The 25394-nt window shown below is 41.5% G+C and overlaps 1 protein-coding gene across 1 annotated transcript; it reads right to left on the bottom strand.

Annotated features, from left to right (window-relative positions):
* Positions 1-21545: 21545 nt before the first annotated feature.
* RAP2B (RAP2B, member of RAS oncogene family) lies at positions 21546-24614 on the bottom strand. Its single transcript, XM_065410303.1, has one exon. The coding sequence runs from the start codon at positions 24538-24540 to the stop codon at positions 23989-23991; it is 552 nt and encodes a 183-aa protein (XP_065266375.1). The 5' UTR covers positions 24541-24614; the 3' UTR covers positions 21546-23988.
* Positions 24615-25394: the final 780 nt, after the last annotated feature.

Raw genomic sequence — 25394 nt, 5'->3', positions numbered from 1 at the left:
ATGGCGGCCAGGAGCTATGGGGGTCCCCCACCACCTGCAGCAGCCGGGAGCTGTGGGGGCCCTGCTTCCTTGGGTGGCAGAGGTACCCTGGAGCTCCTGGCCACCCCAGGACTCTGCAGCTTCCAGCCGCCTGTGTGCTAAAGTCACAGAAGTCTTTGGACGTCAGGGATTCCGTGACATCTGTGTCAAAAATTTAGCCTTACTCATTAGCTAGCACTTCTCACTGAGAAAGCATCATGTACATCCCAGTCTGAAGACTTTCTTCTTTTCCCAACAACGCTGCTTGCCCAAAGTCCTGGCTTAATTCAAAGACAGTTTGCCAACAGCATGACCTACAACTGTTTTAGCACTTTTCTAGGAAGAAATGGGTGTCATTATGTCCATGTCATTATGGATTTGTCTTGCAGTAGATAAGGCTTAAACCTATGGGAAAGCATGTTCACTCTCATAGCTTTTCTATAGCAAATATTACAATAAACCTTGGAAAGCCAGTTTGTTCTTAGCACTGTTATGGTGAAAAATAAATGGAAGTTCTTAAAACATATTATAAAAGTAGTCAAGTTGAAAAAAGGGAACATTATACATGCACACGCATTGACTTTCTTTATACAGTAAACAACTTTGGTTTCCAAGCATGAGTTAAACAGCTGAAAAACTTCAGAATGCAGCTGTTGCATGCAAAAACCCCTCATTCACACACTTACCTATTTTGCATGTGTACAGCAGATGCTCATAACAATGAACAAGAGGCTGCACTTTAGGCAACTGCCTTTGAAAGTTTGACCCGGCTTTCTGAGATTTCTTGTTTTAAAAATCATTGAATGATCTCAGGACACATGATCCCCACCCCTTGTCATGAATGTATGGTAGTTAAAAAAAAAAAAAAAAAAAGTCAGCTGATGCAAGCAGGTAGATAAGAAAGAAAGACATTTCCTTTGACCACTCAGAATCTCTTCAGTGGGTTTACCCGTGGCATTGGGTTTGTTGTTCATAAAAATTTATACAAAAAACTATTAATATCTGAAATCAACACAATGAACATCTCCTGGTATAGAGCCATGCTTTCAAAACCAACAGTTTTGTAAACAGTACTAGTGCATCGAGGTGCAAGTCTCAGATTTGGAACAATTCTAAAAATCCATAGCGAGTACATTTTATGAACATATGGTGCTAAGAACATCCTGTCTGCTTCTACAGCAAAAGGAAACTCAAACAAAGTGCATTTATCCAGTGGGTGGAGATTGACAGATCCATAGCATCATCCGCTTTGTCTCAGATCCTGAAGAAACCCTCCCTGAGTGCTCCAACAAGGAGAGGGTTTTCTAAGTATGTAGGGATACCCTGGCTGCTCTCTAGGGAATTGTATCCCACTGCAGTGTTTTCCCCAGGAATTGAAATTAGGGGGAGTGGGGTGTTTGAATTTACAGGGGTGTGGGTCAGGGCCGATGAGGGGTGAGACCGTGAGGGTGAAGATGGGCTGTATGGCACCATAGTAAAAACTGAAAACTGTTTCATGACCATTTTATTAGATTTAACTCATGTTTTGAAATTATCACACAAATTAAAGTTAGCTACTCAAGCCTTCTATGAAGCATGACATCTACATCCTTCTTGGTTTCTTGTTATAATTTTGCACAACTCTGTTAATGAACTTCTTGAATGCAATGCATTCATCTTTGGTGGCTTCTCGTGTGTCCAGTACTTCCATTCCTTCAATTGATTAGTTCATTCACATGGTCAGGCAGAAGGCGACTTCTTTCAGAACACAAAATTCTATTCAGAGATGAAAAAGAACACTCAGCTGTAGCTGTTGTGACTGGGAGTAGCAAGAGATGAATTCCTACTTCTTTCATCCCAGGAAACAAAGCATAAAGATCGGGTCGAGCCACTAGTGATGATAAAAAAAGAAGTTGAAGTCAAATCTTCATTCATTCGTCGTATGATATTCCATTCTGTGTTCAAATTTTCTATTCTGTCCTGAGCACATGGCAGCCCCATTGCTGGTAGTGCTTCACTTCCCTGTCCTATAAAACACTGACAGTTGAGTGATCTGTAAAAGCTATGTAGAGGTTGAGTAGAATCTAGAAGTTGCTGTTGTAGATTTTTAAGAATAAAGTCTGTGTACTTTTTCAGTTGTCTTAAACACTTCTTTTCCTCTTCACTTAAGGATTCAACATAAATGCCTTCATTAGTCAACTTCTGGACAGAAGTCTTTGCTTCTTCCAGTACTTTTTCAATGGATAGCTCCCTGATTGATCCAAATGTAGCTTCTATTGCTGGACAAAGATCCACTACTGTTGTAGCAGATGCCTGGATGGCATTGTTTAATGGCCCAAGTGGTTTCAACAGTAGACTTACGAGAGAGAGAATGGCAATAGTCGTCTCTGAACGTAGTAGCAAAAGTAATCCACCAGCCTCACTACTTAGATCCGTCCCATCTTGGTAGATACTTTCCAAAGCCAGTAAAAACAGCTGGAATAATTTTAAGACAACAGCCAAGGATCGCTCATGAGAAAACCAGAGAGTTTTCCCAGGTTGGACTAACTTGAACTTCAGTCCCAGTGTATCTTCTATATTTTCGAAGATATTCAGTCTTTTTGGACTCTTGCTGAAAAAAGAATATAATGAAGACATTCAATTTATAGCTTTTTAAATGTCTTTTGAAGAGTCTGCAGCTTGTACTAGCGCTAGTTGGAGTAGATGGCCTCTGCAGTGTGTATAGGATTATATAGGGTTATATGTTTCTCTGAGCAAAGCTTGTACTCCACCATGTCTTCCAGAGAAGTTTGCATCTCCATCAAATGCACAAGCAGCCATCTGTTTGGGGTACAATTGACAAGCATTTAACTCTTCTAAGATGTGGGTTGTCACAGTGTCTTCTATAACTTGAACATCTAGAAATGCATCTACTGGCCTACTACTGACATCAAGATAATGTACACAATGACTTAATACTTGCTCATTTGCATCAGTGCATTCAGCAGCCATGTATGCAAATTTTGTGAATGTGGTGAGAGGTCTTCACTTTTTCAACTGTTGAGTCTTTCACTGTTGCACCATATGCTTCTAGCCAGTCAGTTGAGTTTCTTGCAGAAAGATAGTGAGCTTTTGCTGGTCTTGTTCGGAACCAGTGTTCAACTTCAGGATGAACAAGTGACAATGCACTTAACATTGGCCTCCAGTTTGTAGTGTGTGGTATATCTTGTTTAAATAGAAAGTATGATGCCACAACCATGTTTGTTCGCATGTCTCTTGAGCTTCCACCCAGCTCACAGTGATTTCAGCTAAGCTCTCAGTGGGGGAACCTCGCTGCTAGTGCAGACTGGGCCCTTTCTTCCACTTAGACTGGATTATCAGTGATTTCAGCTGTAGTGGTCGCTTAACAAAACAAAAGACTATCTATGGAGCCTAATCAGCTCTGTCTTTAAACAGTGGAGAGGGGCAGGTCAAAAGGTACTTGTGACTCAGGCAGACCATCAAGCAAAACATCTGTCCCCACCCTCTCTCTTGATGCCCTCAATCAGCACAGGCCAAGTACAGTTCTACTGCCCTTTATTCATACAATAAGGGCTTGGCTACACTTGCTAGTTACAGCACAATAAAGGAGCCCCGGGCGCACTAGCTTACTACCCGTCCACACTAGCAAGGCACGTAGAGCGCTCAGACTCCACGGCTATAGCGCTGCTGGTACTCCACCTTGGCGAGAGGAATAATGTTTGCTGCGCCTTGGCTACAACGCCCAGGCGTCAGTGTGAACGAGGTGTTGCGTTACTGCGCTCTGATTGGCCTCCAGAAACGTCCCATAATCCCCTTAAGTCAAGTGGCCATTCTTGTCATTGTTTTGAACTCCTGTAGGAATGTGGAAATGCCCTTTCAAAGCTCCGTTTCTGACAGCCGTTACTGTGGAATGCTGTGTGCGAGAGAGGCGGGGGGAGGGGGTGGTCTGCTGCTGTCTGAACTTACAAGACAGCATGCTGACATGCTTTCAGCCCCCCCAAAACCCACTTTCTCTCCCCCCACATACACACAACATACTCCACCCCACCCCTCCCATTTTAAAAGCACGTTGCAGTCACTTGAATGCTGGAATAGCTGCCCATAATGCACCACTACCAATGCCACTGCAAGTGCCGCAAATGTGGCCACGTCAGTGCGCTTGAAGCGGTCAGTGTGGACAGATTGCAGCGCTTTCCCTACTGCGCTCCACGAAGGCTGGTTTAACTCAAAGCGCTCTACATCTGCAAGTGTAGCCATGCCCAAAGAACAACATCATGCCTCCTCCCCCCGCATTCAAGTGATTTGTAGCCCAACCCCAGCCAAAATCTAATCACTTGGGCAACACAGCTCTGTTTGCTGGATACCTAGATAGATTAGGTGTAACTGTAAATATAATCTGGTCTTGAAGCCTTTCCCCCATCACTAGCTGTCAGGGAGAGCTCATTTAGACTTTGCTTACAAATCATAATTTGGCCAACATCACTGAAACGAATGCACTGACATAGTCATAAAAACAAAAGCTGTATAAGAAAGCTAGTCTATGTTCATACTTTTCAAATCTATTATACTTTTTCAGATACACGTATTTTATCATACACTTTATATGCTTTTAAAGTATGTATTAATGTTTCAATTTCAATTCAAATTTCCAAACAATCACTAAATTGGCAACACTGTATGTAACTAATTCACCAAACTGGGAGGAGGAGTGTTAGGGAAATTCAGGGGAGTGTAGGAGGGGTGTAGGGAAATCCCTGTCCCACTCTATGAAGAACCCCCCCCCAAAAAAAACCCAGTACAAACTTGAAGCATGCCTGCATGATGCTGTAACACCCAATGAGATGATGCTGACTATGGGGCCTCACATATGTAGGGCAAGTACAAGGTAGCAGAGAGCTATGGGAAGCATCCTGTATGAATCAGGCTGCCATGGAGCTCAGGAAACAGTGGAGAGTCTCAGGGCCTCTGAGGACCTATAGGATAGAAGGCCAAATCTGCCACTAATTTTGAGGGGGGCACAGAGAATGCCCCTCATAAGACCCATTGGAGGAAGCTCCCTAAATAGGAATTTATAAAGAGCTTCCAGGGTTTTTCCTTCAGCTAGGAGACAAATTTTGGCTCAATGTATTTATTTAAGGTGTAATTTTACCCATATTACAATAGCATCTTAATTGGTCTTGTCTACAACAGCATCATGCAGAGATTAATAAAGAGAGGGATTTCAGGTGGGGAGAGGTGTGGCAATGAGTAGGGCGGCTTCCTACAGTTTTAGTGAATTCACTGGCAATTACAAAATTCATTTTTTCAACAATCACAAACAACCCCTAACCCCATAAAGAGACCACACTGAAGTCTTTCATTGTAACTTCTGACTTCCTGCCCTAGTGCTAACTTGCAGTATCTAGACTCAGCTCCTTAAGACAGCAAATCACAGGTGGATAAAAGTCTTGTACGTCCCCATTTCATGGAAACTAACATATCCTTGTTGAAAATTCTGAAAAGTGTTAATCCTGTCAGAATCACAGGTCTTTTCATCTCAAACTTCTGGGATTCCATAATATGTAGCAATCTCATTAGGCCCACTAAGAAAAGCTAAAACTCCTCAGGAAACACTGTCCTTTGGACAACATTAAAAATCCTGCTGTGCTTAGACACTCCAATATCGTATAGTGCTCCCGCAAGGGATCTATTCCTAGGAAATTATTTACTGCATGTAGCTGCAAAGAATGTAGATACATATTGAAGATGGCTGATCAATGAACAATATATTACTGACCACTGTTTGATTTTATGAGAGGTTTTTTTTTTTTTAAGTTATGCTCAAAAATCAATAGATAATATACTGATAGCTAAAGGGGAAAGTTAGTGGGGCTTGCTGACCACACTGCTTTTTTAATCCATACAATTTTTTTTAAACATTTTTGAACTGTGCACATTTGTCAGAGTGGATTTATTATTAGAAATTAGAGACACTCAGAACTCTATTAATTTTGCACAGAGCTGGAAGATATGTAACATGCCATATTCACTATTGAATTCCAATTCATTAACCAGATTTTTTTTTTAAAATATTACCATGAATTTTTCAAAACAGCACATCTGTAGCGGGGCCTGATCCTACACTCATGGAAATCAAGGGCAAAACTGATTAGAAGTATTACATTATTTTATTTTAGCCAACTTTTCTATTAACCCCATGGCTTAATCTACCAACACTCTGTTTTTTGGAAATTATGATTTAGTCAAACACAAGTTATTGGGCTCAATACAAGAGTAACTAGGTGAAGCATAAGGTCTTGTGACAGACAGGAGGTCAAACTATATGATATAATGGTCAGCTCTGGCCTAAAACTGTATGATCATCTAGTCTGACCTGCATGATACAGGCCATAGAACCTCACTCAGTAATCTGTGCATCAAACGCATAACTTCTGTATGAACTATCGCACATCTTTTAGAAAGACATCATGGCTTGATTTAGAAGCTTCAAGGGATGGGCATGGAGACTCCCCTACATCCATCAATAAGGTGTGCCAATGGTTAATTACCCTCACTGTTAAAACCGTGCACCTCGTTCCTAGTCTGAATTCATCTAGCTTCAGCTCACCATAAGGCATGTTTTTCAGGTCTTCACTCATTCTTATATCTCTTTTCTGAGTCCTTTCCAATTTGTCCAAGGCATTATTCTTGAAGGACGAACGTTGTTGTCTTGAGTCTGTTGATAGGAGAGGAAGGATGGTCCAGTAGTTTAGGGCATTATTTGGGGACTTGGAAGACCCAGGTTCAAGTTCTTGTCCAAAGTCACACAGGAAGTCTATGACAGAGCAAATCACGTTCTCTCTGTGCCTCAGGATAATAGTATATCCCTCCCTCTCAGTGGTGCAGGACTAGTGGCAGCAGGGAGAAAGGCAGTTCCAGGGTGGCTGCTCCCCTCCTTACAGGGGAAGCCACACAACTGACTGCCTGTTTAGGGGAAGGACTGGTACCCCAGGGCCAATAAGCCACACACCTTTGGAGTAGGGGGTAGGAAAAGGTATCCCCCTTTGTTTTATATTGGAACTGGTTACTTTTTTTGTTTGGCAGAGGGGCACCCCTTAGGCCTTCCTGGAAAATATTAGAAAATAAACCCACATGTGGGAGAATAAATACTATCCAGAGTGGGACTGACTTACTCCAGGCCCCCACCACCAGAAGGGGAAGCACTGAGCCCAACGAATATTCAGGAGGTGTCTTGCCACAGTACCTTTGCTAGATAGAGCCAGTCAAAAGATATTACAATAGCAGGTTTAATAGAATGGGATAAAGGGTGAAATTCATCCTGGTGCATAATGCTTAAGCCGTATGGTGGGAATGTACAATTTGTGCATCCCTTGTATATGCAAAGGGGGCTCTCTGCCAGCTCCAAGTATGCCAGTGAAGGAGAATTGGGACTGGCCAATAAAATGTGCACCTAAATGGATCCAGTGGCCCACACCTTTTTCAGAATGACAACAGCCACTGTGTCAATCCATAGGTTGGTACAGTGACAATGTATTGTAGTCCCTCCTCGTGGTGGGCACCTCTGTCTATTCATTTCCTTATGTAATTCCAGACATAAAGCTCAGTTACACAGGTTGTGCATAGGGAGGAGTGAATTTCATTCAAAATAAATGAGGAGGAAGGGATAGCATCACAGTGCCAAGTTCATTCACATCAGGAATGAATCTGCCCCAGTTGTTCTTTACTCTCTCTGAAGGGGCCTTTGAGCAGCTTTAGTCTGTCTAGAAAGCCCCACCTTCTGAGTCAATAGCATAATTCATCCCTGCCTACACTGGCTAGAGGAACCTCATTAGAAGGTCATGTGTAGTTCTGGTCTCCCATGTTGAAGAAAGATGAATTCAGATTGGAACAGATACAGAGAAGGGCTACCAGGGTGATCATAGGAATGGAGAACCTGCCTTATGAGAGGAGACTTAAGGAGCTTGATTTGTTTAGCCTAACAAAACAAAGGCTGAGAGGAGACATGATTGCTCTCTATGAATACATCAGAGGGATCAACACCAGGCAGGGAGAGGATTTATATAAGTTAAGGGCAAATGTTGGCACAAGAACAAATGGATATGAACTGGCCTTCAACAAGTTTAGGCTTGAAATCAGATGAAGGTTTCTAACCATCAGAGGAGTTACGTTCTGTAACGGCCTTTTAAGGGGAGTAGCGGGGGCAAAAAACTTAACTGGTTTCAAGACTGAGCTTGATAAGTTTATGGAGGGGGTGGTATGAGGAGTTTCCCTACAATGCTATATGGCCCATCCACATCTGCTATTAGCAAATATCTCCAATGGCCAGAGATGGGACACTAGATGGGGAGAGCTCTGAGTTACTACAGAGAATTCTTTCCCAGATGACTGGCTGGTAGGTCTTGCCCACATGCTCACTAATCACCATATTTGGGGTGAGGAAGGAATTTTCCTGCAGATAAAATTGGCAGAGACACGGGTTTCCCCCCCCCCCCCCTTCCTATATAGCATGGGGAGTCTTTGCAACTGGAAGTCTTTAAATCAAGCCTGGAGAACTCAGGCAGAGGTTACTGACCTATTGCCAGAGTGGGTGGGAGAGGTTCTGTGTCCTGAGAGGCACAGTAGGTCAGACTGGATGATCATGATGGTCCCTCCTGGCCTTAAAATCTATGAGTTGAACTATCAGAACAAACTCACTAACAGTTTCAATGGGAGGGATGACCTTAAGCCAATGTAACACTGAGTTGCAATATACTGTATTTCATAGACAACTTGCATAAATCAAAGCCTGATTAGAATACATTTTGACCACAATTTTTGTTTGTCAGGTATTTCACAAGATGGTGAAATACAGAATCACATGCACCCTAGTTTGCACTGGTAATTGAAACAAATTAGTGTGATTCCCCCCAGACTCATGCAATGGTTATTTTTGAGATTGAAAAAAGAACGAGGAGTACTTGTGGCACCTTAGAAACTAACAAATTTATTTGGGCATAAGCTTTCGTGGGCTAAAACCCACTTCATCGGATGCATGCTATTGAGTTATCACCAATTCTCTTCTTATTGCACAAGGATAATGAGAACTAGTGTTATTAAAAGCAAAAAGAACCAATAAATTGAGCAACAATTATTTCTCAACTTTGTATTTGTCATGAATGACCCATTATAAAATCATATTTCCCACTGTCAGTATTACACTGACTCTACCCTCTTTGTTAGCTTCATGAATAACAGAAATGACCACCACAATACATATTCCTGAAGAAGGGGAGTTTTCTCTTAAAGAGATTTGATTGAAATTGACTCAATTTATGTTGACAAAGATTATCAACTTGAAGTTGACTGAGTTTTAATCAAGAGTTCAAATCTTATGTACTACATCAGACCCCAAGTCCTCTTTGGGGTTAAGAGACAAATATGCCCCCAAGGAATGAGCAGAAGCCAACCCAGAGGGTTCCATTACTTTTTCTTTTTAAAGTTTCTACATCACGCCGAAGTACTTACATGAACATGGCATGTCTGACTTAGTGTGTTCCTGTGTTTTATTTACAGAACAGCAAGCTTTTTAGTTTGGACTAGGAGCCTTTTTATGTTTTAGGGCTTATGCTATGATCCCTACAGGCTCTGATTCACAGTCAGTCCATCTCTGGGCTGGATGCAGGAAAAAGGCAAAAGGGGACAGTAGAGACAGAGTGGGGAGGAAGACATAGTTGAGGGGCTTATGCAACCTCCAGCATCAGCTGGAGCAGCTCTAACTCATGCTCTGCTAGCCATGGGAAGCAGAGTATAGCTAGAGCACAGTGCACTGTGGCTACCCATCCTCTCTGGCCTTGGCCTTTCCACTCCCTACCCCATATACTGGGCTATTCCAGCTGCTTTATGAAAGCACTGAAGGCCCCTTACACAGATTTCCATTCCTTTTATGCCACCACCAAAATGGCATAGAAGGCTACAGTGCAACAGACTCGGTACCACACTACACAGCAGGTGTTTGATTTCATAAAGTTTTCTTTGATTTCTTCATTTTTTCCAAGTTATTTACTGTAATAGTCACAGCTCCTCTGTTATCCCTACCAATTTTTGTGATCCTTATAACTATATATATATTTTTAAAATTATTCTGTCTCCCTTGTTACTGTGTGACAGATTCATATAAGGAGAAAAGCCTACTATACAGGGGAAAGTGTGAAACTTACTATGAACAGATTGCTGCCAAATGTATAAACTAAAAAATAATAGTAGGTGGAAGTGGTGATTGCAGGTTGGTGCCTCATTAAAATTCAGTTTCTTAAAACTGTGCAACAGACCACCTGGATCTAACACTGGTTTCATAATATAAGCCTACCTCTCAACCTTCCAATGTTGACACTCATGTTTTCCTGCATGATCACGCCATACCAATAATTTTTAAGTACAAAATGTGTCTAAAGATGTACTCACTCTAAATACAAAATAATAATTTTGCAATTTATAACAAGTTAATTGGTGGTAGGAGCAGGAAAGAGGGCCTGTAACAGACTGCAAACTGACTTCTATGATACAGGGGGAAAGCATCCTTATAAACACATTTTATTCTTAAACCGTCATTTGTTGCTAATGGCACAATGTGCAATAAAATGTGTGTCACCTGTTTCAGACATTTGGGGATTAGATTCTACAAAGGGGTGTCCTTTCCTCAGCTTCTATTTAGCCTTCTTACACATGCCCACTCACCCAATACTACCTGAGGGCTGACAGCACAGCAGCTGCTGCACCACCTACACCACTGTCCTTCTTGAGCCCAGATTCCCACGTCTGGAGGGGAGTGAGAGTACCAGAGAGTCCAAAGAGCAGAAGTGAGGGACAGAGGAGCTGCCCAGGAGCTGAAATATTTCCTGCTACACCACCTGCCAGTCAGCAGCCCTTATCCCACCGAACATGATCTGAAAATACAGTGCACTGCAACCAGGAGGCCGAAAGGGATATCTTCTAGAGTGTACTGCATAATATGGTACCACAGAGAGGTCCAAATAGGAATTCCCCAGGTGGCTAGGCAGAGTTGAGGGAAAGATCTGTTCTAGTTCTGCAGGAATTAATTCAGGGAAGTGCGACAGCCTGTCTTATACAGGAGGTCAGACTAGATGACCACAATCATCCTTCTGGCCTTAGAATCTATGAAAGATGTTCAGAGAAGCCTCAAAGTGAGCAGCTATTGGAGTCTGCTTTCAAGTGTACTACACAACATGGAATGATTGGCAGTTCTACTCCTAAAGAGAAGCCTAGACAGGTTAAGAATGAATGATACTGGGTTATGTGGTACAGACTACAAAGTGTATCCTTTTCAGGCTCCTGTTCTACCCTATGACTTTTCCAAACATGCAAAGATTCCCATCACTATGGTTTCTAAGCACAAAACTCTATAGCACATCTTAAAATATGCTTATAGTCTTTTACCAACCCTGCCATTTTGATGAAACTATCTCTGAAGAACGAAATAGTTGGATTCTTTCGTTAAATATTCATACATTTTAAAAAATTACATTGACAGGTACATGCTAGATTCTCAAATTAAAATAGAGAGAGCAATGCTGCTCTCAGTTACAACAGTGTACGGCCTCCAAATTTCAATGGCACTATGAACAGTAATGAAGTTAATTATGCATGTGTTTGCAGGACCAGGACAAAAAGTCAATAAAAGTTATTTCAGATTTACAACCATGTAACTGGGAGCAGAATATACCCATTTAAGCGTTTGCCTATACTAGAATTTTTAACCTAGAGTTGAGTTATCTGGCAAGCAATTAAGTTAATATGTGTTGGTTAACTTAATTTTGTTTAGAACATGTGTGTCCAGGATCAAGCGTATGTGGAGTGACCAGACTAGCATACACAAACATGTTAGCTAACAAGTTATTTCACAATTAACTAACTCAAAATAAACAGTCTACTGTTGACAAGCCCTAGGTGGCTGGTAGTCTTAGGATCTTATGCAGATCTGAAGCAAGCAGTAATCAGATGCCTACTGAGAAACACTCAGATTCATCTTTAGCTTTGTAAAAATCCAGGAATACCTGTCCTTGTGGTCTTAATATTTCAGTCTAGACAGTCTTTAGTTTCAGTCTACTTGTTGAGAGACACATAGGTGAAAAGTAAACTGAATATTTTAGTCACAGGGGTATAGACCACGAACAATCCAGACAAGCATAACAGATTGCTACCAGCAGACCAAGAACGAGAGACTGTACATGCTTAGTAACAGGATGCTTAGTAACATACATGCTTAGTAACAGGATGATTTACTGGGTTAATCAAACTGGACATATACATTTGACATTCCATTAAAATTAAGTTCAAAGACGTCTGAAACAAACAAGCAAAATTATTTTAGGTGCTTAAAGTTAGAAACTTATGTTTCTATATAATCTATACAGCTCTATCCTAAAAACTATTTGGATATCAAGACTCAGCAAAAGCCACTTTTGGGGGTGGGGGGGCATAGGGGAGGTCAATTTTGCTACCAAATACCTGGTATGTTCAATCATCTCCCTTAAGATATTTCATCATTTCAAAAATGTATGAAGTGTATGGCACATATTCTAGGCACTAGGTAATGATTCAAACATGAATCTCTCTCCTCTGCTTTTTCCTTTTAATTAAAGAAGCCAAGATCCAACATCAGAGGGAAAACAAAATCCTCACCAAAGCAAACAGTATTTGAGACAAGAAACAGGAAAAACCAGACAGCTACTCTAATGCTGCAAGAATATCTAAAAAGGGTTAGGGGTGAGGAGAAATCAAGATCTCAAAACTGAGAAATTTAATTACTCCAGTATTTCATTATCTTACTTTGATCTTAACGTTGTTAATCATCAGATGAGTCTGGCAGCAATTCAGAAACAAAACACACACAACCCTACATTGAGGTATTTAAGATTAGTTCATTCAAAGGACAAATTATTGTTACCAGTATCAGCTTTAAGTACATATGGCTCCCAACTACATTCAATCACATTGTAACCATCTTTAAAAGCTCCAGTTGTTAGTGGCACAAGAGAACATGTATGTAGTATTGATTATGTGTCGAAATCTTTCCTATCCACACAATAAGTGTTTACTGTATAAACAAGCCATTTTGGACTTTTCTATCTGCTCAGTCTTCTGCATCAAAGAAACAACCACAGTAGTTATTTTTAAGGTCTTGAGAAACAGGACAAATGTTTGGTTTCAATTTTCTATTACAAACCCGTTAAAATAAAGCATAGTCCACCACTTTGTTGATACTATGGAAACTCCTTATTGTTACAACCTAACACACTGGGCTGGAAATGTTTTATGATTTGGGAAAAATTTCAAACCTCACTGTTTAAAAAATGCTGCGCACTTCAAAAATAATGTACACACACACACCCCCACACACACCACTGCCATTGTGTTGCAGATTATAGATACTGATTTTTTTTTTTATCCAAGTATCTCAAAAATGTTTTACTTAGGGCTTGTCTACACACAGAGGTTACACCAGTTTAACTAAGCCAGTATAACCAACAATTGTATTGGCACAACTGTGTGTTTAGATCAGGCCTAACATCACCAGATCCTATGGGGGTACATAAGTATTAGTAACTCCATTTTACACACAAGTAAATAAGGCACAAAAAGGGCTACAATGTCAAAACCTGGAAGGCATCTTGTGCACAATATACACGTGTGAACGCATGTTTCTATATACAAATACAAATGTTCTAGGAAAACATTCCCTGCCACCTTACCTGTGCACAAACCACACTGCATGTTTAGAAAATCGAGCCATATGTTACTTGCCCCACGTCACACTATAAGCCAGTGGCAAATAAGTCAGGACTAGAACTTCTGTACCTGGGCTTCCAGTCTTATTTTTAACCACAAGCCACATACCCATATACTTCTATATACCATTAGCTATTTTTTGTATCTTTGTCAGAATTGCATTTTTTAAACTTAAATTTTAAGGAAAAACCCTCTGAATGCTGTGCACATATATTAAAGAAAACCCTGAATATTTAGCACTTTTATGTAGCTACCAAGCACCTTACAAATAGCTAATCCTCACAACACCCCTGCGAGGTTGTCACTGTCACCATATTGGGGATGGGGAGAAAAGTTAAGATGGGGCAACTTAACCTAAGGCTGCACAACATCAGTGGCAAAACTGGGACCAGAACTCAGAAGTTCCTGCTTCCAGCCACCAGTCCATGCCAACAATGTTAGCATTCTAAGGGTTAGCAGAGTTTAAGCTACAAAAGGTTCAGAAAAGCTATATGAAAGCAAGCACAATTTTTAAGGTTAAATGGTGCCTTTCCTTCAGGCTGATTATAGAGCCTGTCTGGTCTAGATGGATTGTTGCCTGTGCTTTTTATGGTATTAACTAGGCCACACTGGTGAGAGTGGTATAATTACTCATTAAGACAACATTTTGGTATAAACATGTAACAGATAACAATAGATGTTTCCAAAAGGGCCACGGAAAGGAATATTTTTGCATTAACCTTTATATAGGCAGCAAACTTTGTATTTTACAGCTGGATCACCTTATATAGTTAGAATAAAAATTAGCAGTGAGCTACCCACATTTCAGTAGTTATAAAGGCCGTAGAGTGTTTGGTGTGAGAGATGCCATATAACACATTGTTCTGGACACATTTTCCACAGGCATAGAAAGCGAGGGTCAGTGATCCACACTTCAACTGTGTTATCATCCACAATTAATACTGCTTGTTTACAGGGCAATATTTGGATCTATCATAGTGTTTTATAAAATGCATCACAGGCTACTTAAATCAAAAGCTATATTGCACTGTTTATTTTAATCTGAACATTTCCCAGATTAATAGTAAAATTAATCATATTCCTGAATTATTAGATTACAGACTAGGTATACTAAACCTGCTCAATTTCAAAATGCCTGAAGAGGTGTTAAAAGATACAAAGTAACCCTGCTGCTTTTCTCAGCTTTGGCAGCTCTGTCTTGTTCCCTTGACTATAATTCCGTATCAGCTGACCAGATAGATAGGCTGGCTAACAGATGATTGTTCAGAGCTTGGTACTTTTCCCAAATGCATTTCGGGTATGAAAGAGGCATCCTTCCCATCCCTTAAGTTATATATTTTAAACACACATGCTCACATTTGCAGAAATTGTGCCTACATCTTCAAGGGTCTGTCCACATGGCATTTTAAACCTGGGTCTGTGGGACCAAGGCTTGTGTACTAGGTTTTTCCAAGCCCATGCTTGAGTGTCCACACTACAATGTAAACCTGATCTTACAATTACCGGACCTTGGTCTCACAGTCATGCTAACACGTCCATACTGCGTCATGAAGATCTGCTGGCTCGGGTCTGCAGCATGACCCATGTCCTCACTGCAAAATGTCATGGCTTGGACCCCAATCACAGCAGGCTCCTAGGAGCCAGGTCCTGAGTGTTTACTGACCTGAGTCAGACTGATTTGTGTGTGGACAGAACTGGGGCTTGGATTCAAACCTGAGTCAGAACCTAGACTTATGTGTATTGTTGACAAACCCAAATAGATCTGCAGATGACTGCTGCCTTTTTTGTCTGTCTAGAAGAGTAGCTTGATTGTGTATATACACCTCACAACAGCAACCAGTGTAAAATGAAGTGGATTGGACAATTACTTTTAAATTTTAGTTATAGGAATTTTCTCCAGGTTCTCCAGTCACTGTACATTGCAACAAATACTTTGTTTAGTTTCCCTTTGCTGCCTAGCACTGGTGCATAATGTTAAAAAAAAAAAAAAAAAAAAGTGCGAGTCAAACAGGCAGTACATGTGCTCACTTTCCAGTAGATCTAAACTTAAGTATATAGCTGAAAACGATGCATTGTCCTGAGAGTTCAGAAGTGACCCAGCCTTTCAACTGCTGGGTGTTAGTATGCAACAAAATAGTACATATCACTGTTATTGGGGCTTTTTTACCCTTTACATTAAAAAGAGAACGCCAGAGCTTACAGTGAATGCTTACATGTGGTTAGCCACTTTATGAAACGGTGGTGGTGGTGGTGGTGGTAACGGTAACAGCAATCATGCAGTTTTTGTTTCACTCTTGACAAGGAAATACAATAGCAACCCCAGAATACACCCGGCAGTGAAGAGGAGGAATAATTGGTCCCTTTCATCCCCAAAGGGCTATATATTACTCTGCTCATTTTAAGCATTTGAGCTTATGAACAAAAACCATTTACCATCCATACTATTTATACTCCCTTAGTTTTAAAGGCAGAAGGGTTTTCTTGATTCTTTCTCCAGGCTACTACTAAAGTAACTCAGATGAATCATTGTTTACTGAAGGCCTTACAGCCTACCTTGCAAACAACTTTACTTTGTGACTATCATGTCTATGAGTTCGTATTCCATGGAGATTTTTATAAACCCTTAGCAATACAGGCATTACAATCTCAAACACAGATCAAGTCTCTCCTCAGTAATATGCATGGAATTCATTTACAATGCCTAACAACCAGTATATAATCAGCAGAATGTCCTTTCTCTAACCCAAAGTTATTTTTTAAATATCTTTACTGATTTTAGGTGTTAGAGATGGTTATACAAAGTTTACCACTTTGTTATTTGATGCTTTTCATTAAAGAGCAAGATTTTGAGTAAATTTGAGACCAACTACTTTGGGGGGAAAAACAAAAACAAAAAAAACACCAATTGCATCCACTTTGAAGTAGTGGATCATCTTTTCTAGGCACCTTCTCTGTTATCCGTGTTCCTTGCTTTATTTGACCTTCTCCTCTTATTTCATTTTGGTACTACCAATTACTAGGTCAAATCCTCAGATAGAGGAAATTAATAAAAATTCACTGAAATCAGAATTTATTTTCTATACAGTTGAAGAAACTGAGGTATAGAGGAAAACCAAATGACTTCTCAAGAATCATATGGCAAGTCAGCTGAGCAGAGTTAGGCACATGACTGGGAGAAACACACCCTGGGGCCCAGTTACCCTTTCAGTTGTGCAAGTCGGGAATGCCTTGCTTCCAGCTACTGAACCATACCCTCGCTCTGTGTCTCATCCCTGTGCCCCACCCTCATTTCCATCTCTGCCAGACTTTCTAAGTCCTCTGGAGGTAACAAGATGTTAAGGGGCTTACCCAGTTTCAACTGGAAAATAACCTTTACCTACCTCAGGATTACTTATTAAATGGTCATGAAACACTAAGTCTTATTTATTATCTCCCAGTAAGCCCACTAGACCACACTTCAAGGTAATTAAGTAATAAACATCTCTAAATTCTTGTGTCCAGTGTCACCACACCAAAATCAAATGCCAGCAGCAGCAGCAGCTACATTTCCAAGACTGACCAACAATTTTGGCCTAACTTGAGACACCCAGAGCCTAATTTGCAGGTACCAAAAACTGCCAGTGGCCACTCTTGAAATGTTGGTGTAAGATTTTATTCATTTACTGATAGAGTCCTATTGAACACAAAGCATCTAGCTGTAGTTTAATGCCTACAGCTCAGCCTGTAGCTGTGCCACTGATGTGTCAGGGAGCAGTTAGGACTTGTAGATTAATGAAAATATACTCAACCTTTTAAAGTTCCACTCACTTTTATCTTGGCTGAAATAGTTAGAAACCTAAAGAAATAAATCATGAGATACATAGACCCACTTCATGACTGAGAAGGATGGGATAGGGAACATTAACAAGTAAGCATTTTCATTATTTTGCAATAGTCACTTGATAAGAACCATTTAATCTCATTTAGAATCAGTCTCCCATCCAGCAATCCAATTCCAAACATGAATACTCACAAGATGATCCTTTTGTTTCAACCCAGTATCATACTAGAACAGAATGTGCACTATCTCCAGAAGGCAGAAAAAGGTGAAATAACATGATTGTGATCAGTATGTCTAATCTAGATCTTGCAAAATCTGTTGCAGAAGTGGCAGTCACTGAGGTATATGCACACCTGGACGTTGTCTGCTGCCTGGACATATATCTATTAACACCACACTTTCTACAAAAGATTTCTTGTACATACAATTTGAAAGACAAAGTTATTTTAAAAAACCCCAAGGCTACATTTTTAGAAACCAATTGCCTTAAAATATTTTCTTGTCAGGAATTAGTAAAATAAAGCTACTGATTCTTATCCATTTTTCATTCTTTGCCCAAACCACCATTAGAAAAAAAATGGTAACACCATCCAATAGTTGTTTCCAGTGTTTATACTTAATATTAGTAAATCAGTTTCAGATCCTCTGATCAAAGGCACTATACAATATACACATTTTCTTATTAAAATAGGAGTCTCTTTCAATTAGGTACTATCACTAAAATGTACTTCTATTACAGAATCTTGCTAAGCATATTTGTAGAGTGTCATCTACCTAATCACTATACTCTGACATCAGTTGCCTTAAAGTAGAATCTGATGTGCATTTGAGTATATATTTTAACTTCCTCTGAGGAGACTACTAGTGAGTCTAACAAATGACTGTCCACACATTCTACCCCATGTAAACAGTTACACTGTAACCGGTCTGATCAGAAGGGTCAGATTTCATTGTGTGTTTAACAACCTGAAAGTGACTGGCTGCACAAAGGAACCAGTAAAGCTGAAAACGGGGACAAGGGAAAGTGTTCAATGCCACTTCCATTGATTTTTAATAGGAATTTTCTCCCCATTGCTTTCTTGGGAACACAATCAGGTCCAAAGCTAGAAAGTCAGTCCAAATATTCTTTTCTACCCATTCTATTTATTTTATAAAATAGGAAACAAAGTATGAACCTTATGGCACTTAAGGGATGATCAAATACGAATATTGGAGAGTTATTCTCTAGCTACCACCCACACCCCAAATCCCCTTCTCCAATTTCTAAAATTTTGGCTACTCCTCACTTCAGTGTTTTTTTTATTTGAAATAAAGCCTGATTTTGAATTTTCTACAGTGGGTAAGGTATGAGATTCTCTTTTGGGGAGGGAGCTATTCCCAGGACTCAGAGGTTTGAGTAGTTACCTTTGTGGCTGTGAATAAAGAAAATAAACCCTTTTCTATAAGAGAGCTTGACAAGCACTGAATTTCTACACAAAGCTTGCTGTAGGGTCACTGCATTACGGTAATACTGGGGAAAGACATTTTTGCGATGGCATTTAGTATAAATTACACCTTTGGAGGTAGGCTTTATAAGCTACTGAACAGTTTAGGTACCTTTAAATAGTATTTCAACACTGTACACAGCCCACATGATAATTGATTGCACCAGAAGTCCCAGATCTTGTGATCACATGCACAGAGCACCCAAAATAGTAGCTTCAGCGGATGTAGTGAGGGTGTATTAATTTTTTTTATTTCCTGCTATTCGAATCTGCAGAGTAGGGGAGCTTCAAACAGCAGTCAAAAAAATGACATTATATTCATAAGTACTTTGGGACCAAAGTCCTTTTCCTATTTAAAAATCATGGAGTTTTGCTATGAATTTCAAGAAGAGCAGGACCTAAGAGAACAAGTGGCATTCACTTTCACACAGATTTCTTACAGATAAAATAAAATAAAAAAAAACAAACTATTTTTTTTTGCCACTCATAGCTGAAATTAGATATTCTGCAATGTCTGTCAAAATGACACCAACCAAGAGGTTAAAATGTCCTTAATGTCCTTTGCAAAAACCAGTCACACATTCTTTTAATGAGAACAGAGTCCTCAAAACTTTTGTAGGCAATATTAGATTTCATGGCTGTAGAATTATGGTCAGCTATAAGGTCTGACTATCCTATTGTAAACCTTCAACACAAGTGCTGCACTTAGCTCTAGAACATTGCATAATTGCAGTGATCATAGAGACTGATATTTCAAAGATAACGTACTTTCCTGTAAAGGTACATGCTCAGGTATTTGGCATGGTCTTTAAAAATGCAGTCAGTATGGACAATAGGATATATGGGGTCTGATTTTTCTACCCAATTAATTAAATTTTCACAACCCCTACTGTGGATTCAGGTATATAACAATATAAAAGGTACATTTTACTGGTATAGCTTGTTCCCACAGGGAAGGGAAATAAGACATAACAGTGTAAAGCACCTTTACGCTGATAACTGTATCCACACTGGGGGGAGGGGAGGTAAAGAGGCGGTGTACTTGTATAATTAAAGTAGTTTTTGTATATAGACCAGGCCTATGTTTAGTGAAGGATACAGCAGTTTGGAGTCTCTGAAAGGTCTAGCTACCCAGTGCTCCTTTCTGTAGTGTCTTCACCAACCAGGAGAAAATGTAATTTTTGAACATTTATATACTTGTACTAATTGTATTAGACCCATGCCATGTGTTACTACTTAACGCATACACCCCTTTGGCAAGAAGCAACATATATTAAAAGACCTTCACCTGTTCTGCTAGGCCAAAGCTAAAACTGGAATTTATGTTGAGCTGGTGTATGCTATATATACACACACACTTGCATCATTACTTAGTCAGGTTTTCTTAAAAAAAAAAAAAAAAAGAAAAAAGACCACACACAATCAAAAATGAAGCAATTTGAAACCATGAGGTATTTTGAAATTTTTTAGCTTCAATTTTAGATGTCAATAACTGCTATTCTGCTGCGAAAACTAGAAGATTTGCCAGGTTTCATTATGCTGAAAGCAGCAATTATGAAGATAACTCTACTGAACAAGTTACCCAGAGATCATCCAGTAATCACCCAAGGCCAGCTTCTGTTAGGTGCTGAAAAACCTTCCAAATACCATTGAGGTCAATGAGTTTTGGGGGATAGAGGCTCTCAGCACTTGGGGGGAAAGCATGTAGTATGTAGACAGGATTGGACCACTAGCAATGGCCAAGATACATGTATAACATATGCCAGGGGTCGGCAACGTTTGGCACACGGCTCGCCAAGGTAAGCACCCTGGCGGGCCGGGCCAGTTTTATTTACCTGCTGACGCGGCAGGTTCGGCCGATCGCGGTCCCCACTGGCCCCGGTTCGCCGTCCCGGGCCAATGGGGGTGGCGGGAAGCTGCGGCCAGCACATCGGTCGCCCGCGCCGCTTCCCGCCGCCCCAATTGGCCCGGGACGGCGAACCGCGGCCAATGGGGGCCGCGATCGGCCGAACCTGCCGCGTCAGCAGGTAAATAAAACTGGCCCGGCCCGCCAGGGTCCTTACCCTGGCGAGCCGCGTGCCAAACGTTGCCAACCCCTGACATATGCTTTCAAACTTTAATGCAAGATGTCTGCAATAAGCCTACCTTAGTACTTAAGAAAAATTCCTGTTAAGATGTGGCTTATATTAATAATAAAAAACAGCTATTCAGCATGGCGTCAGATTTTCAAGTCCTCAAACAGATTTTTTTATTCAGCATTAAAAAAAAAAAAAAAAAAGTTATTAAAGGTGAACGGCAAAAGTGAGGTTTTGTTTTGTTTTTTAAAATGAGTTTGTACCTTTTGATGTATTATATAAAGAAGACCTGAAAGAAACCAATCCAGGGCGATTTTTTTCTGGGGGGGGGGGGGGGGATATAGGGGGGAAGACACACCAGGTGGGGAGGGGAAGAGTTTGTAGCTCTCTTCATCTGGGTTTTTTTGTTTGTTTGTTTTTTAAACTTATTTTAACTGTAGAAATATTAGTTTGGCAGGAAAGCTTCTTGGGGGTTTAAGAGAAGTGAAATATTGTGAGCTCAGATGAAGGTGGATGTTTAATCTTTAAGGCATCATTTCTCCCAAGTTTTTTTTGCTAGGTATTAGGAATTAAATAAATGCTATAAATCAGAGAAAAACAAAATGCCCAGTTTTCAGCTGAAGTACAACAGTCACTTCAATGATTGAAATCAATGAAGTCACACCTGTGTAAGGCCCTGATCCTGCACAACTGATGTCAACAGGATCTCTGCTATTGGATACAGTGAATTCATGATCAAGGTTTAAATTAGGAGCAAGAAGAATTAGGCACCCTAAGTGTTAATCAGTTTGACTAAAAGTCCCAACTTCCTCAATTGCTCAGCTTTTGGTTTCTTGTGATGTCATAATTTCATTAGTTCCCATAAAGTCTTCCTGGACAGACAAATCATGAGTTTAAAACAAAAAACCCAACACATTTGGGAATTTTGGGGGAATAAATGCCTTTCAGGCCTTCTTATTAAAAAAAAAAAAAAAAATCAAGAGGGTGGGGGGGAGAAATAGGCACAAGCCCATCTTCCCCTCCTTTGCAAGTTACATTTGAAATATTAAGGAATCAGTCTTAATGCATAATTTTAAAAGCTGTATCTTTTTCAGTAAATGAGTAAAGTCTCGAAGTTTACGAACAGCTGACCCTCAACACCTATACTCCAATAAACCATGTTATTATTAAAATTACAAAACAAGATCCTAATCCTGCAAGCTGTTCTGCATAGAGCCCAAATTACTTCAACAAGCATTATATAAGTGTAGGATTCTGCCCACGTACAGCATCATGTAGCATCAGGGCCTAAATATAATTATTCAACTGTTTCCAACATTACCAGTAGATACAATAGAAACATTCCCTAGCCTCATGATTTTAGGTTACCTTCCCCCATTCTTAACATACTGTTATTTTGGTTAGACAAATATCATGATTAAAAAGCACATGTCTGCCATGATTGAATATTAAAGTCAGTTCTCCTTACAATACATTAAAAAAAAACCCACAGTTTTGCTGTTCTTTTTTTTAAAAAAACAAAACATTTGTATTAAAATTCTTAAAACGGATAGACATTAAACGCATGTCTGGAATTAAAGTTACAGTTGTTAGAATTTTCTTGGTACATCACAACATTAAGATTTCTCTCTTTGCTGGCTGGAGGTACATCCTACATCAGAGAACCAAAACAAAAGAAATCCTCCCAAAAAACTAAATGCCTGTAAATTTGAATTAAATGCAGTCCAAATTTGCAAGACATGGAAATGACATTTAAAAGGCTCAAATGGAAATAAGAAATAAATTCCACTAAACAATAGGCTTTTTTGTCCTGGCTTGTTCAGTGTGATTACTGAAAGGAAGCTGTTAAGTAGTTTCTGGAGTAGTAGATAATGGGATTCTGTGGAGCTTTCACAGGTTGGCACCGGCTGGAACAGCTGAGTTTTGAAGGCACTCTACAGACACAGGGTTGCTGTTGGCCCTGTATCACATTTTAGGAAGTCTTTGTACTTTAGAGAGCTAATCAAAATCAGTTATTGCCAACCCAAAAATAAGGAAAACAAACCACCACCACAAACCTCCCTCCCCCCTGAAGAAAAGAAGAAAACACAACTAAAAAAATATTGTGCAGATTTGTAACATTTTCACAGCTGATTTAAAAAAAAAAAATACTACCGCTCTCCCCCAAACTCCCATCCGATACAGCAGGTAAACAAAATAGAAAGTTTCACAAATGATCAGCAGACACGTTCTGGCACCCCACACTGTATTGGCATCAGTGTTATTAAAAGTCCCAGTTCAGATGTGCAATACTTCAGATTGGATACACTGTAACAATAATCCAACTTTGCATAGAAATCCTCAGAATCAATATCATAGTCACAGGGTGCATTCAAGGTTGGCTAAAGAGAGAGCACCAATCTTAGTTTTACCCCCACACGTCCACGGAAAGATTTCTCTCCCCCTTTCTGCAATGGTTTCTTCGTTTACTGCTCCCCTCAGTTCCTTAAGTGTAATTTAACTCTTCCAGTTAGAAAACGATTGCTCACAAGCTCCCCTTTCTCCAGGCCGAAACTTTTCTTACTGGTGTCAGTTGCCAATACAGCAATCTGTAAATGGTACTTACGGGAAATATGCAACAATCAAAATCGATGAAATGTACATGCTGAAAAAGCCACGTTTCCAACAATACACCCACCCCATGACACTGATCACTGCAGCAGCTGCTGCTGCAGCCTGGAATCCTTGTGTATGCAAAGTTGTTTCCAATCTTTGTTTCGAGCGATCACATTGCTGCTTCTTTTTGTTGTAAACCTTTGCGAACGACAACATTGCCCCCCACGCCCTTTCAGAGGATCACGCAGGACGAGCAGCACTGATCGTCCCCGTTGGGCTGGGAAGCGTAGTTCATCTGCCTGACAATCTCTGCAAACAGTTCGTCCACTGAAGCTTTGTTTTTGGCTGAAGTTTCCATGAAGGGGCAGCTCCACTCCTCGGCCAGAGCTTTGCCTTCCCCATACGAGACCTCCCTCTCGCCCTCCAGGTCCACCTTGTTGCCCACCAGGATCATGGGCACCTTCTCGTACCTCTTCACCCGGATGATCTGATCCCGCATGGGCTTGATGTCCTGGAAGCTCTGCTGGTTGACCAGGCTGTAGACCAGGATGAAACCTTGCCCGTTCTTGATGTAGAGGTCCCGCATGGAGGCGAACTGCTCGGTGCCGGCGGTGTCCAGGATCTCCAGCACCGAGGGGGAGGAATCCACCTCGATCTCCTTGCGGTAGAAATCCTCGATGGTGGGGTCATACTTCTCGATGAAGGAGCCGGTCACGAACTGCACGGTGAGGGCGGATTTGCCCACCCCGCCCGAGCCCAGCACCACCACTTTGTATTCTCGCATGGCTCCGCTCCGCACACCCGGCTCCTTCCTCTCTGGGTCTCTTCTCTCCCTCCCACCTCCAGTCAGCGGGGAAGGAGGGAGGGGAGAGAAGCCGCCCCGCCGCGGCTCTCACGGGAGCGGGGTGAGCATGCAGCAAGCAGCCGGCGGGGGAGTGAGCAGCGGCTAACGCCCGGGCAGCGCCAGCCCCCTTCGCGCGGCAAGGGCTGTGCTCAGCCTCCCGGGCAGGCTCCTGGGCCAGGCAGCCGCGGCCGAGCCCCGGCAGAACGCGAGGGCAGCGCGAGCCCCTCTGACAGGCAGGCGCCGTGCCCGAGCCTCAGCAGCCCTGGGAGACGGGGAGGCGGCAGCTGCCAGCGGGGCGGGGGAGGAGATCGCGAGTTCTCATCGCCCCCCGGCAGCCAGCGCGTGGTGCACCAGTCCCGCGGTGCCGCCTCGCGCCGCCACGGGCCATCCCTTCCCCGCAGCCTCGCGCTCAGCTCCGCTCACAGCCCGCCCGGACCCATTGGCTCGCGCTAACGCCCTCCCCCCGCCATTGGTTTCTAGAGCGGAGGGAGACCACACAAGGACACGCGCCCCCGCTCGCCCTTTTGTTCGGATTGGCTGCCGCCTAGTGCCCGTCAGGCCGCGCTGCCTCATTGGCTCAGAGGTTTGAGTTCCTCCGCCATTGGGTCTCCAGAGGGAGGAAGATGATTGGCCGGTGAGCCGCTGTCTGTCTTTCTGCACCGCCTATGAAGGAGTTTTGGCGGATACTTATACTTTACAAAAGGCCAGAAGCGGAAGCGGAGGGACCCGGTGCGGCAGGCCCCTTCCCGGAGGCGCCCAGCAATGCAACCCTTCTCGGGTTAGTCCCAGGGTGG

The sequence above is a fragment of the Emys orbicularis genome, chromosome 9 (assembly GCF_028017835.1).
Source record: "Emys orbicularis isolate rEmyOrb1 chromosome 9, rEmyOrb1.hap1, whole genome shotgun sequence".
NCBI classification, from domain to species: domain Eukaryota; kingdom Metazoa; phylum Chordata; order Testudines; family Emydidae; genus Emys; species Emys orbicularis.
The sequence above is the reverse complement of the archived record's forward strand: the minus strand, read 5'-3'. Positions and strand labels throughout refer to the sequence as shown.